Raw genomic sequence first — 14,988 nt, 5'->3', positions numbered from 1 at the left:
TTTTAAAAACGTTTTCTTCCAAATTATTTGTTGGAAAAAATGTCCTAATCTCCCTCCACCCCCTCCAAGCTTCCTCTATAAATCAACATTTGGCCCCCCTAGGAAATAGTATACTTTTCATATTCATGTCTCTTGGTTTTTCGTGTTTTCCCCATCACACTAAACCGTAAAGCATAATTCTATCAAGCGAACTTAAGTAAAATTCTGTTATAAAGAATTTTCCATTTTTTGAATGTTATAACCTCATTATTTTGTAAATAATTGTGAAATATTTTAAATCGTCAGCAAGAAAATTTACAAAAAATGAACCTTAAAATACCTTTAAAATCTTATGAAATTTTAAGTGTCTTTTAAGACCGCTAGATTCTGTATTCTGGTAAACTCAGTATGACAGGATCTTTAAAATTACATTATCGAGTTTCATATTCATGCTCCTTGGTTTATGTTTTTTTCCTATTACATTTTCAACCATACAAAAAAGAGTTTTATTAAGTTTTGAACTTGATGTGTGCTTTATGTTTATATCTGTTTTATTAGACTAGACTGTCAGTTCCTAGAGGGCAGGGGAGGTAGCTCTGTGCAGGAATCTAGCATAGTGCTTTGCCTACAGCATTTATTCAATGTAAATTTCTGTTGTTCAAATGAATGCTTTTGCTAGCTAAGTACTTAAAAGAAAATCAATAAAAGTTATAAAATGAAATTAGGCTGGCTTGTTTCTTGCAAATACATCTTCTTAGAGCATAAAAACATTAGCTGTTCCGTTTCTCCAGTTATAATGAACAATTTATATTAAGAAAGCAGTTTAGGGGCACCTGGGTGGCTCAGTCGGTGAAGCATCTGCTTTTGGCTCAGGTCATGATCCTGGAGTCCCAGGATGGAGCCCCAAGTTAAACTCCCAGCTCTGTGGGGAGTCTGCTACTCCATCTCCCCCCCCCCCAACTTGTGCTCTCTCTCAATTAAATAAATATTTTTAAAAAAAGAAAGTTTATTTCTTAACAACATATATTATTTTAAATATTATTAACAATAAAGAGTTAATACCAGTTGCTCTGAGAACATAAACTTATGCCGTACTTTGGAACTGAATATACAATCACAGTTAATACCAAACGCACTAATTTTAGATTATTAGCATATTCTTTGAAGTAATTTCATTTCACATATATGGGGTCCAACCAAGGTACATTTGGCACAGTAAGTTTTCATCAGTAGCTTCTTGTATAAGGTAATGCACATGTCCTTCGATAGATAACGGCAGCCCTGTCACTCTATTTCGGGTCTTGATTACACCTTGCAGTCGCTGCTCAATGTCAAGAACATGGGTCTTGGCCTAATAAGAAATTGAAAATCATAAGTGCTAAGAACCTAGTAACACCTGGATGTTGATAATTTGAAAATACTACTTTTCTGGTGTTTGACAAATGTTTATGTCATTTTATGAATCATTACCCCCCTTTTAGGAGCAAAAACAGGCAAAAGAGAGAAGAAATGAAACAAATGCAATAACTTGAGATACTGATTTTGAGGCCTGCAGTGTTGATTTAGCCTCAACTGCACGGACATTTTTCTGGACTATGTGAAATACCAGGGAATCTCTTCCACATTACAATTCTAGAAAAATAAGAACTTAAAAAATTTATCCGGAAATCTTACAACTTAAACATTTGAATGAATATTCTAATAACAGCAACAATACTCTAAATGCCTAGTATTTAGATTATGTTACTATGTGCAAATGGAGTTCTAAGCTACTTGGAATGGTACATGTTTCTCTCAAAAAGAAAGCTTATCAAAATGCAAAAGTGAGAATGATGTTATTAGAATAACAATCCTCAGTCTATTCTCACTTAATAAAAATGATTATCTGCAAACTTTGAGACTTCAGCTAATGTTAGTAAGGAGTGAATGGCTACATATTAAAGTTGAGACCTGCTGCTGCTTTGTAAGTTCGGGCAATCTGTGTTCAAGTTTTTCCCACTATATCTTATAATTGTAAACTGTCTGCGTCTTGAACTTTATTACACAAATAGTAATAATGCTAACATTAGTAATGACAATAAAAAAAACTTACTGGCACTTTCATACTAAAGAACTAGATTTCAGGAGTGCCTGGGGGGCTCCACTGGTTAAGCATCCGACTACTGATTTTGGTTCAGGTCACGATCTCAGGGTTGTGAGATCTGAACAGCACGTCGGGCTCAGTGCTGGGTATGGAGCTTGCTTAAGATGATCTGTCTCCCTCTCCCTTCCCTCTCTCTCTGCCCCTTCCCCTCCCTCTCTCTCTAAAAAAACCAACAAAAAATAAAGAACTAGATTTCAGAGTATTCAATAGCCAGTCACTGACAGCATTTAGAATCAATTCTCATTTGTAGAGACATACTATGTCAACTTATACCAAGCTACCCCTTCTACTAACCTTTTCATTGACAACCTCCCCGGTTTCATTCAGTGGTGCTTTGGAATGCCCTTTCACTGGTTTACTCCATTCCACAAGAGGATCATGTAGAAAAGTTTTTAAGACACTAAAATGTAAACAAATACAATGTTATCTTTGTAAGAAGAAGTGTCACTACAGTCAACATTTAGGTGAAAAATAAGTGAAGGATGAGAAGCTAATGGTAATACTCTTACAACACACATTAATACTGCATCAGTAAGACATGTGAACTTATTATTTTGGAGTGAGGAGTTGAAAGGAAAGAGAGAGAAGGAAGATAGAGGGGGATCTGAGGTGTTCTTGGGGAGTAGAGTGAGTTCTGTGTGCCATTTCTAAATGTATACTGTGAACTTCAAATACAACTACCTATGGAAAAACCCACTCAGATTTCTTGCAGGCACTTCAAATTCAGTTCCAAAACAAAACTAATTACCCTTTCCCAAACTATTTTGCTGGTATTCTCCAAATCAGTAAAGAACAACATCATTCATTCATTTGTCCTAAACAAAAGTCTAGGAATCATCCTTGCCTCTCCTTCCTCTTAACACTCAATTCTACCTCCTAAATCCCTTTAGAATCTATTTACCGTCATCTCCACTGTCACTATCTCATCCAATGCACCATCACTTTTTCTTGAGTTATTCCAACAGTCCTCTAACTAGTTTTCCGGCTTCTAGCCCAGACTGCAACTATAATTTTTCTACAGTGCAAAATCTGATGATTTCATTTACGCTTTTTAAATTTTCTTCTTACTCCAACCCCCAGTGACTTCTGGTTGTTTTCAGGGCAAGGTTTAAACATGTAAGCCAGCCCCATGTGGACTTTTCATAATCTAGCCCTGCTCATCTGTATACCATCATCACAGCACCATGTACTTGAAGTGTACCCTCTAGAAAACAGAATTACGTTTTTTAAGCAGTCCATGTCTTCAGTTGCCTTGATATTTCTATCACTCAGAACACATTCTTCCCCTTTGCGTGGTCAATTCCATTTATCATTAAGGTTTCAGTTAATTCCTCCAGAAATTATTTCCTGACTTCCCCAGATTGGGATAGGGGTTCTTAGTGTTTCATAAGAGGCTGTACTTCTTCCTCTTGCAGAGAATTTGCCTTTTCCTATGTCTAATTAGTATGTTCTACCAAAATGTCTGGTAGTGAGCTTTAAAAGTCCTTTTAAAAAACTACACCCTGCAGCTAACATCATATTTAATAGTGAAAGACTGATTTCTATACCCCTAAAATCAGGAATAAGACAAAGATGTGTACTTCTCACTTTGTCTTTCTGACATTCATTTAGCTAGGGCAATTGGCAAGGAAAAAAAAAAAAGCGAGATCGGAAAGGAAAAAGCATAACTATGTATCTGCAGATAATGGGCTGTTAGAGAAAAATCTTAAGGTATCTGCAAAAATAAGTATTAGAACTAATAAATGAGTTCAGCAAAGTTTGGAAGTACTAGATAAATATACAAATATCAGTTGTATTTCTAACACTAACAATGAACAGTGCAAAAATGAAATAAAGAAAAATTTCATTTGGAATAGCATTTTAAAAAGCACATTTTTAAAAAATACGAGACTTGGGGACAACTGAGTGGCTCGGTCAGTCTGCCTTCGAAGCGTCTGCCTTCGGCTCAGGTCATGATCCCAGGGTCCTAGGATCAAGTCCTGCATTGGGCTCCTTGCTCAGTGAGGAGTCTACTTCTCCCTCTGCCTGCCACTCCCCCTGCTTGTGTTCTCTCTCTCTGACAAATAAATGAATAAATAAAATCTTTTAAAAAACAAAACAAAACTGGTTAAAAAAAAAATACAAGACTTTGGGCGCCTGGGTGGCGCAGTTATTAAGCGTCTGCCTTCGGCTCAGGGTGTGATCCTGGCATTCTAGGATCGAGTCCCACATCGGGCTCCTCCGCTGGGAGCCTGCTTCTTCCTCTCCCACTCCCCCTGCTTGTGTTCCCTCTCTCGCTGGCTGTCTCTCTCTGTCAAATAAATAAATAAAATCTTTAGGGGCACCTGGGTGGCACAGCGGTTAAGCGTCTGCCTTCGGCTCAGGGAGTGATCCTGGCGTTATGGGATCGAGCCCCACATCAGGCTCCTCTGCTATGGGCCTGCTTCTTCCTCTCCCACTCCCCCTGCTTGTGTTCCCTCTCTCTCTGGCTGTCTCTATCTCTGTCAAATAAATAAATAAATAAAATCTTTTAAAAAAAAAAAATCTTTAAAAAAAATATATAAGACTTAAAAACTAAAAATTACAAAACATTATTGAAAGAAATTAAATAAATAAATGAGAAGACATCCCATGTTCATAGTTCATAATACTTCATATTTTTAAATGACAGTACTCCCCAAACTGATTAACAACTCAATGCCATTCCTATCAAAATCCAGGCTGACTTTTTGCATGACTTAATAAGATGATTTTAAAATTCCTATGGAGATGCAAAGAACCCATAATAGCCAAACAATCTTGAAAAAGAAGAAAAATCTAAAGCACACACATTTCCTAATTTCAAAATTTACTACAAACCTACAGTAATCAAGACAAGGTACAGTAGGAATATAGTTAGACACAGAGATCAATGGAATAAAATTGAGAGTCCAGAAATAAACTCTTGAATATATGCCATAACCATTAAGTGGAGAAGAATAATATTCTCAAAAAATAGTGCTAGGAAAACTGGATATGCACATTCAAAAGAATAAATATAGACCCCCTACCTCACACTGGAAACACAAAATAACTGAAAATGATCAAAGATCTAATAAATATAAGAGCTAAAACCATAAAACTCTTAGAAGAAAACAGAGGTGTAGGTGTTCATGATTTGATTATGAAATAGTTTCTTTTGTGACACCAAAAGCACAAATAACAATAACAAAAACAGATAAAATGGACTTCATCAAAAGAATACTTAATATGCTAAAAAGGACATCATCAAGAAAGTAAAGACAACCCACATATGGAGAAAAATATTTGCAAATGATGTATCTCTTTTTTTTTTTTTTAAAGATTTTATTTATTTATTTGACAGAGAGAGACAGCCAGCGAGAGAGGGAACACAAGCAGGGGGAGTGGGAGAGGAAGAAGCAGGCTCACAGCAGAGGAGCCTGATGTGGGGCTCGATCCCGTAACGCCGGGATCACGCCCTGAGCCGAAGGCAGACGTCTAACCGCTGTGCCACCCAGGCGCCCCCGCAAATTATGTATCTCTTAAGAATCAAGTATCCAGAATATGTATAGAGCTCTTACAACTCAACAATAAAAAGACAAATATTCCAATTTAAAAATGGGAAAAGGATTTGAATATTTAATCCAAATAAGATACACAACTGACCAATAAGCACATGAAAAAATGCTCAACATCACTGGTCATTGAGGAAATGCAAGTCAAAACCATAATGAGATACCATTTGATACCACCCACTAGGATGGGTAAAGTAAAAAAGACAGATAAATAAAAAGTGTTGGTAAGAAAGTGGAGAAATTGGAACCTTCATACATTGCCAGTGGAACTGTAAAGTATCACAGCTGCTTTGGAAAACAGTTTGAAAGTTCCTCAAAATGCTGAGCTTAGAGTTCACATGTGACCCAGCAATTCTACACCCAGATATACCCAAGAAAACTGAAAACATATATCCACATTTGTGTACATAAATGTTCACAGCCAGACTTTTCACAATAGCCAAAAGGTGTAAACAATCCAAATGTCCATTAATTGATGAAAGGACAAACAAAATGTGGTACACAGGGGCACCTGGGTGGCCCAGATGGTTAGGCAGTCTGCTTTTGGCTCAGGTGATGATCCCAGGGTCCTGGGATCGAGCCCCATGTTGGGCTCCTGGCTCAGCGGAGAGCCTACTTATCCCTCTCCCTCTCCCCCTGCTCATGCGCTCTCTCTCTGTATCTCTCTGTCTCACATGAATAAATAAAATCTTTTATTTTTTAATTTTTTTAACAGATTTTATTTATTTATTTGGAGGAGAGAGTCAGTGAGAGAGGGAACACAAGCAGGGGTGTGGGAGAGGAAGAAGCAGGCTCCTAGCGGAGGAGCCTGATGTGGGGCTCGATCCCAGAACGCCGGGATCACACCCTGAGCTGAAGGCAGATGCTTAACGACTGCGCCACCCAGGCGACCCTCATATGAATAAATAAAATCTTAAAAAAAACCCGAAAAACCAAAATGTGGTATACAATGGAATATCATTTGGCAACAACAAAAAAATACTGATACATGCTACAACATGGATAAACCCTGAAAATATCATGTTAAGGAAAGAAGACAGACATAAAATGCCATATGTTATATGATATCACTAACATATGAAATGCCCAGAACAGGCTAATCCATTGAGACAGAAAGTACATTAGTGGTTGCTAGAAGATGGCAGGGGAGTAGGGACGGAGAGTGACTGCTAATTATTTTGGGGGTGATGAAAATGTTTTATAATTAACAGTTATGGTTGCACAATCTTGGGAATACAGTAAAAACAACTGTAAAGCACACTCTGAAAGAGTGAATTTTATGGTTTGTAAATGACATCTTTTAAAAAATTAAGGTATAATGGACATATAACATTATATTAGTTTTAGGTGTACACGACTTGATATTTGTATATATTGCAGAATGATCACAATAAATCCATCACCATACACAGTTACAAATTTTTTTCTTGTGATGAGAACTTTAAATATCTATTGTCTTAGCAACTTTCAAATATACAACACAGTACTAACTATGGTTACCATACTGTATATAATATTCCCATGACTTATTTATTTCAAAGCTGAAAGTTTGTACCTTCATCCATTTTGCCCATCCCTCACCCCCAACCTCTGGCCACAATCAATCTGTTTTCTGTATCTATGAGCTCAGGTTTTGTTTTTTCTTATTTAAGTTTTTATTTTAATTCCAGTTACTTAACATAAAGTGTTATGTTAGTTTCAGGTGTATAATATAGTGATTCAATGGTACCATACATCACTCTGTGCACATCATGACAAGTGTAGTCCTTAATCCCCATCACCTATTTAACCACCCCCCTTTGGTAACCAACAGATTGCTTTCTACAGTAAGAGTCTGTTTCTTGCTTTGTCTATTTTTTCCGTTTGCTTGTTTGTTGCTTAAATTCTACATATGAGTGAAGTCATATGGTATTTTTCTTTCTCTGACTTACTTCACTTAGCATTGTACTTTCTAGCTCCATCCATGTCATTGCAAATGGCAAAATTTCACTTTTATGGCTAAACAATATTTCATTGTATATATACCACATCTTTTTTATCCATTCATCAATAGATGGACACCTGGGCTGCTTCCATATCTTGGCTATTGTAAATAATGCTACTATAAACATCAGGGTGCATGTATCCCTTTGGATTAGTGTTTTTTTATTCTTTTGGTAAATACTCAGTAATGCGATTCCCAGATCATAAGGTAGTTCTATTTGATCTCACACGGTATTTGTCATTCTCTGTATGACTTATTTTACTTAAGCATTAATGCCCTCAAGGTCTATCTATGTTGTTGCAAATGGTAAAATGTCCTTCTTTTTTATGGCTGAATAGTATTCCAGCGTGCGTGCGTGTGTACACCACAAGTTTTTTTACCCATTCATCTATCAAAGGACACTCAAGTTGCTTTTATGCCTTGTAAATAATGCTGCAATGAACTGTAAGTTATACCTTAAAGCTATTATTTAAAAAAATCTGCTTCAATCAATGCAAAGTGGCTACTAGTATAAAAAAACTTATTTAGGAACCAATAATTACATTCAAGATTACTGTTAAATTGTTTACAAAACATAGGTAATTACCTCATTAAAGGCTCTCTCTGATCTCGCATCAGCCTCATTGTAACTTCACAAGCCCTTCGAAAAAGACCTTCTGTTCCCATAGGACCCATTCCATTAACCATATTATGAGTCAGTCGAAATGGAACAATTTCTGGAACTTCAAAGGTTTCTCCCTTAAAACAATGCATTTTATTAAAAAGTAACAATGTTAAAATTTTAAATCTTTATGCAGAAAAATGAGACCTTCATGTCTAGACTCTAAGCAAAGTGCAAAGATACCCTCAATCACGAAGGAGCCATATAACTCTACCTTTGATCTAGAGGATGGATGCCCACCTGTCACTGAATTACTATAATGAATATTACTATAGAGATTTTATGCATTCAACATTTAGTCTCATATTAACTTCCTTAATGTTCTTCTTGAATAATATAAAATAAAATCAAATATTTTAATATTTTTCGTTTTTAAGACTTTCACTTTAAAGCAGGAAAGGAAAAGAAACGGCCATATGTTAGATGCTCATATCCCTCAGACAGAATATGTAATATATAATATAATGAAGTCCAGTTCATTTATTTTCTGCCATTTTCAACCTGCCTTCCATAAAGCCTTTTTATTCCCAAACTTACTGAGTTTCCCTAAATTCCCTTCTTATATGATTTAACATATACTAGTGGTTTATCTCTGATTTGGTTTATCTGTTTTGATCTCATGTGTACCTGTGACCTTTCTTGGTTTCCTGTGACAGCAAAAGGCAATCCATAGAGAATGGGGATGAAGAAAATAGGGGTTTAACCTATCAGTCTGCCTTCCAGGATCATAACATTGAAAAATTAGAAGGGGCTTTAGGGAGAGTCCAACCACCTTAATTTATTTCCAGGCCCCACTCTGGACCTACAGAATCTCTTGGGATGTCTGCTAGATATCTGTGTATTTTGTTTAAATTCTTGGATGATTCTGATATGCTGCAAGGTTTGGAAACCGTCATATTAAAAGGTTTTATCTCTCTAAAACTGAGTCTCAATAAAATGAACTGACCTGTCCATGTTCACATAACTAAGAACTGAGTCAGAACTTGAACCTTTGAATTTCGAGTTCAGGGCTGATTTTACTTTATCACTATTCTGAGTTCTCTTCATCCTAAGTTGCTTTACTGAGGACTCAGGGATTCACTGATCAAAACCAGTCAACAAACTCTCAGTGTGACTCAACTGTGACTACAACTGCCACCAACAGGTATATCTAGGAAAAACAGTTGTTGAGGAAAGGAAACCGGGAGGAAACATAGAATTACTAGAGTAAGTCACATCACTTACCTTATTGAAGAGACAGTTGAAATCCACATGTACACATTCACCAGTCAAAGAATCAAAGAGAATGTTTTCACCATGACGGTCTCCAAGCCCCAGGATATAACCAACCATTGACATAACTGCGGTGGAACGACAGTATGCTGATCTGCTACTGTACCTAAAGAAGACACAATACCTATCAAATATCCTAATGCCACATGAGGCAACAGAAATCTAAAATATTTTTAAAAACATTAATCATAACAATGTATATCTTCTTGGTAACTTACCATGATGTAGGATCAGGGAATGTCCTCAGAAACCACTCGTGAAAAACAGGAGGATGCCTGGGTAGAAGAAATTCTCGGAATACTTTGAGTTTTTCAGACAAAGCTGCGGATTTTGGTAGCATACACTGGCGAAGTTCTTTTCCTGTCATATAAACTCCTACAAGGTAGAGTGGTTTCCATTAATCACACAAGCCAAATAAGAAAATGGGCAATTTTTAAAAAAAACATCTATTTTTATTCAAATCGTTATTCAAAAGCAAGAATAGAAAAATTACAATTATGCATAGGTAAATTATCTTATTACAATAAAATAATACAACATATTATGTTTCCCTATACTTACCCAAAGTAAAGCCTCTTGTTGATGAAAATTAATGTCAACTAAAACTAATGTTGTGGAATCAACTAATTTCAGAAAACATCACTCAGAATAAATTCAATGTGAAGAGTACCCTTGGAATTATAAAAATGCTGTAGCCCTCACTAAAATTAGAGTGATTTCTCTGTTCCTCAGCATGTAGGATAGGTCCACACAGAATCATTATTAAAAAATCTACAATGGTGCTTTGAAATCATTTACTCTGTGTGAATGCTAGCCTGTTAAGCTTCGTTGTATACCTGGTTCTTGAGCTAATCTTGCACAATGCAAATCATCTGGAGAAACAGAAAAGCTTTTCCTTCTGATACATTGGTGAGCCTGTGTTACATGGGTATATGACTCTAGTCTATTAAGTGCCTTTTAGGCCCACCTTGGTTTGGTGCTTTGTACACCCAAAGCACAGCCAAAAGTTTTATGGATAAGTCTGAGATCTGAGGTTTTTAGACTCAAATGTTACATAGTTCCCGTGTGCTCATGATATTAAAAATATTTTTAAAAATATTTTTAAAAATCCAAAAGCAATAACTAAAACACACACAATACTTCATCTTTCCAATAAAATAGTCAACAGCAAGTTCCTTGGAATCAGAGTCCAGTCTTTAAGTTTCAGCTCTGCAACTTATCATCTTTGTGAACTTGGATATTACTTAACCTCTGACACTGTACATAAAATAGGGATAATCAGACTTATTAACAATAAAAAATAAAGTATATAACATACTTAGCACAATAATACAGTAATTTATCAACATCACTATTGTTATGGGTTAAATTGTACCCTCAAAGAAATGTGTTTAAGTCCTAACCCCTGGTACCTGTGAATGTGGCCTTATAAGAGAGGGTTGTTGCCCATGTAATCAGGTTAAGATGAAGTCATTAGGGTGGGCCTTTATTATAATTTGACTGGTATATAAAATATTATATAGGAAGAGAAAACAGAGACATACAGACTTAGGGAAAACACTGTGTGATGACTGGAGAGAGAGTGAAGTGATCCATCTATAAAACTAAGGCACATCAAAGATTGCTGGAGACAGCAGAAGCTGAAGAAAGGCATGGAAGAGATTCTCCCCTAGAGCTATCAGAGATCTGGCCCTCCTGACACCAAGATTTTGGATTCATAGCCTCTCAAACTGAAAGAATACATTTCTGTTGTTTGCAGTACTTTGTTACAGTAGCCCTAGGGAAATGAATAAACTTATTTTCTACCTTATTCTGATAACTTGATCTATTTACATTTAATGTACTGCATCATATGCATTTAAAAAATTTTATTTTGAAATAGTTCTAGACTTACAAAAAATTACATAAATGATACAAAGAATTCCCATATATTCTTCACCCAGCTATTCTTAACTCATGTCTTTTATAATAATAGCACAATTACGTAAATCAGGAAATTGATAGTTACAATATTATTAATTAACCTTCAGACCTTATTCAAATTTCACCAACTGTCCCACTACTGTCTTTTTTTCTGGGCCAGGATCCAATCCAGGATCCCATATTACATTCAGCTGTCATGTCTCCTTAATGTTCTCAAATTTGGGAAATTTCTGTCTTTGTTTTTTATTACCTTGACATTTTTTAAGAGTTCTAACCAGTTATATTTTTGTTTCTCCACTGTAGTTACTACTTTTTTTCCCTTTATAATTAATAAGTATGTTGTGGGGAGATACTTTGATACCCTACAAATAACCTGTTTCTCATCGTACTTTTGCTCATTCGTTTCAGGATCCATTGATATTCGTTACCTGCAACAATTATTAATGTGGTCCTTGCTAATTGGTCATTTTCTATTTCCATCATTTACTCTACATTTATTCACTGCAATTATATTGTAAGGAAGAACTATTCCTACTTCCCTACTTATTATTTATTTATATCAGTGTGGATTCATGTCTATTTATTTTATTCCATGAGTTATAATCTAATATTATATCATTATTTATTTTCTTGCCCAAATTATCCCAGGTTTGGCCAGGTGGAGACTCTAATTTCAATCTAATACTTTCAGCTCTAGTCTAGCGCCTTCCATTTCCTTTTCTTTCTCTCACAGTGAAAAAGCTAGCTCTCATTATCCACAATATATTTATTTATTTGCTAAAGTTAAGTGTACATATAAAGTAGTTTCAGAATTGCTAACCAGTACTTTTGTGAAAAACAAATTTTCATATACATTGTTGTAAGCTACATCAACTTCTTTTGGGATAAAGACATAATTAGGATAAAGAAGGGATTAGAACACTAGGAAGAAAAACACGTAAGTACATCCGTATATAGAATATCATTTGACCTAGAAATTCTACTATGGCTTATACAAAAAAAAAAGGTATAATGACATATGTTAATAATAATTACACACATTGGCAGATTTTATAGTCATATTATATATTTATATTTTAAGAATTAATTTTAGTACCCTTTTCCTTATATAGTTTGGTCAGAATAGGTCTCAAGCCAGCAGTGTTGTTAACCCATTCAATAATACCACATTCATCATTCAGGGGAATAACTGCATATGTTCGGATATGAAGTTCTCTTCTACGAGATTCTGCATCTTTTCTTAAGCACTATTAAAAAAAAACACACACACACACAAAAGCTTAAAAATTCAAAATTTCCAAACGTCATGTTAAATATATCTAAAGATTATTCATTCCATAGCAAAAGAAACTCAGTGAAAGTTTACTATGTGGTATAGACAAATAATTCTTCAGGACGTTAGGAAAGGAAGCTACTGGGATAGTATCTATAGTCTTTTTCCAAATCATTAAAAATGCCTGGGGCAAGTCCCTCTTTTTAATTATTCACTGTTAATGTGACAACAATATTGTGTTCAAAATATGATATTTGTATATTTAACAATGACAAAATGTTCTTTTATTTTTTATTGCTTTATAGATATCACTGAAATATTAAGTCCTTAGACACAAAGACTGGTGTTTAATTTTGATTACCTAAACAAAAAAGTATGAGTTTTATAATATCCTCAAAATGTCATTTTATTCTTGCAATTTAGTATTATGGCTTCATTTGAAAAACGGTCTCCTAGCAGAAGAAAGCTTTTTACATCTCATCTGATTAATCCTGAATTATTCTAGGTAAGGATAAACAGTATTTTGTTTAATTCTTAAACTGTATGAAATAAACAAACTGATCACACAACTATAGTTGCAACCTGTCCAATTCAAAAGCACAATCACTAACCAAAAACATATTTTATTTTTATTTTTTTTAAGATTTTATTTATTTGACAGAGAGAGAGACATAGCGAGAGAGGGAACACAAGCCGGGGGAGTGGGAGAGGGAGAAGTAGGCTTCCCGCTGAGCAGGAAGCCTAATGCAGGGCTCGATCCCAGGACTCTGGGAGCAATGACCTGAGCCGAAGGCAGACGTTTAACCAACTGAGCCACCCAGGCGCCCCCAAAGACATATTTTAAACTTTAGGAATAAATAGGCTACATAAAAGTCAGCCAAACAGTACAGCATTAGAATGACATGTAAAGATTAGTTTGTGGTCTCCTAGACCAACACAGACTGTAGTTTTTCAGGCTATTGTACTTTACCATAGCAATGTGGGGGAACGGTAATGAAATAATCAGTAGCAAAGCTGATTAGGATAAATTTGTAAACTAAAGCCAGGCCAGTTGATACTCCTAACCAGAAAAACAAATTTTAGTTTGAATTAGGTTACCAATTTACTAAACATTTTAAATAAAAAATGAATTAGGTTACCAATTTACTAAGCATTTTAAATAAAAAATAATCCTTCATTTCATAGTGCCTTTGAAATGGGTTTTTAATGTGATATTAATTTTTAAATTATTTTTGGTTACACTAAGTACAAATCATAGTTATTCTTTTTTAAAAATGAACTTATCTGTTGCTATATCTTTTCTATGTTAAAAGTTCGTAACTTTTCCCGCTAATAAAAGAGGTCCTAAGTTAAATGTGGGGAGAGGATACAGAGGAGGGATAAAAAGTTCATAAAAAAATAACTAAATTTCATCTTTCTATCGTATGGTTTAATTTTTACCAATGGAAAAAACAGATGCTATGCATTTACAAATACCTGGCCACAGAATAATTCAAAATACCTAAAGTCATCCATTTATAATAAACCCTTAATAAGATTTCTCATATCATCTCTGAGAAGAAATCAAGCACTTACCAAATGTACTGAAAAAAATACTAAGGATCACCTTTAGGTGGTGTGTTGATAAAAACAGATCCCAGGCGCAGCTGCGTGGCTCAGTTGGTTAAGCATCCAACTCTTGATTTCAGCTCAGGTCATGATCTCAGGGTTGTGAGATCAAGCCCCACAGCGGGATGGTGTTCAGCAAGGAGTCTGCTTGAGATTCTCTCTTTCCCCTTCCGTCTGCCCCTCCCCACCCCCTGCACTCTCTATCTCTTAAATAAATAAACAAATCTTTAAAAACAAACAAACAAAAATCCCCCCAAAACAGAACCTGATGTCTTTTGTCTAGCACTAAAACATACATACATCTGATAAAGTCTATTACAAATAATTTAAACATTAAATAGAAAATATTTTCCCTAATATGTGTTACACATTTTTCTCAATACAATAAAAGTAATCTTATTTTTTAAAGTAAAAAGTTATATGAAACCAACAATTCCACTTCTGGGTAAATATTCAAAAGACTGAAAGAAGGGATCTGAAGAGCTATTTATACACCTATGTTCATAGCAATATTATTTACAATGTAGAAGCAATTCGAGTGCCCACTGATAGATGAATGAATAACAAAATGCAGTATACACATACAATGGC

At 35.2% G+C, this 14,988-nt stretch overlaps 1 protein-coding gene across 1 annotated transcript in view; it reads right to left on the bottom strand.

Moving 5' to 3' along the window:
• Positions 1-984: 984 nt before the first annotated feature.
• Positions 985-14,988, bottom strand: part of ATR (ATR serine/threonine kinase) — a 102,328-nt gene continuing 88,324 nt past the window's right edge. The window contains exons 42-47 of the mRNA XM_008707724.2: positions 12,613-12,763; positions 9,812-9,968; positions 9,546-9,699; positions 8,247-8,398; positions 2,417-2,522; positions 985-1,330 (exon numbers count right to left, since the gene is read on the bottom strand). Coding sequence (XP_008705946.2) covers positions 1,157-1,330; positions 2,417-2,522; positions 8,247-8,398; positions 9,546-9,699; positions 9,812-9,968; positions 12,613-12,763 — 894 coding nt within the window. The 3' untranslated portion in view covers positions 985-1,156. The remainder of the gene's footprint in view (positions 1,331-2,416; positions 2,523-8,246; positions 8,399-9,545; positions 9,700-9,811; positions 9,969-12,612; positions 12,764-14,988) is intronic.

The sequence above is a fragment of the Ursus maritimus genome, unplaced genomic scaffold, assembly GCF_017311325.1.
Source record: "Ursus maritimus isolate PB19 unplaced genomic scaffold, ASM1731132v1 scaffold_20, whole genome shotgun sequence".
NCBI lineage: Eukaryota > Metazoa > Chordata > Mammalia > Carnivora > Ursidae > Ursus > Ursus maritimus.
This window is presented reverse-complemented; position numbering and strand designations above follow the sequence as displayed.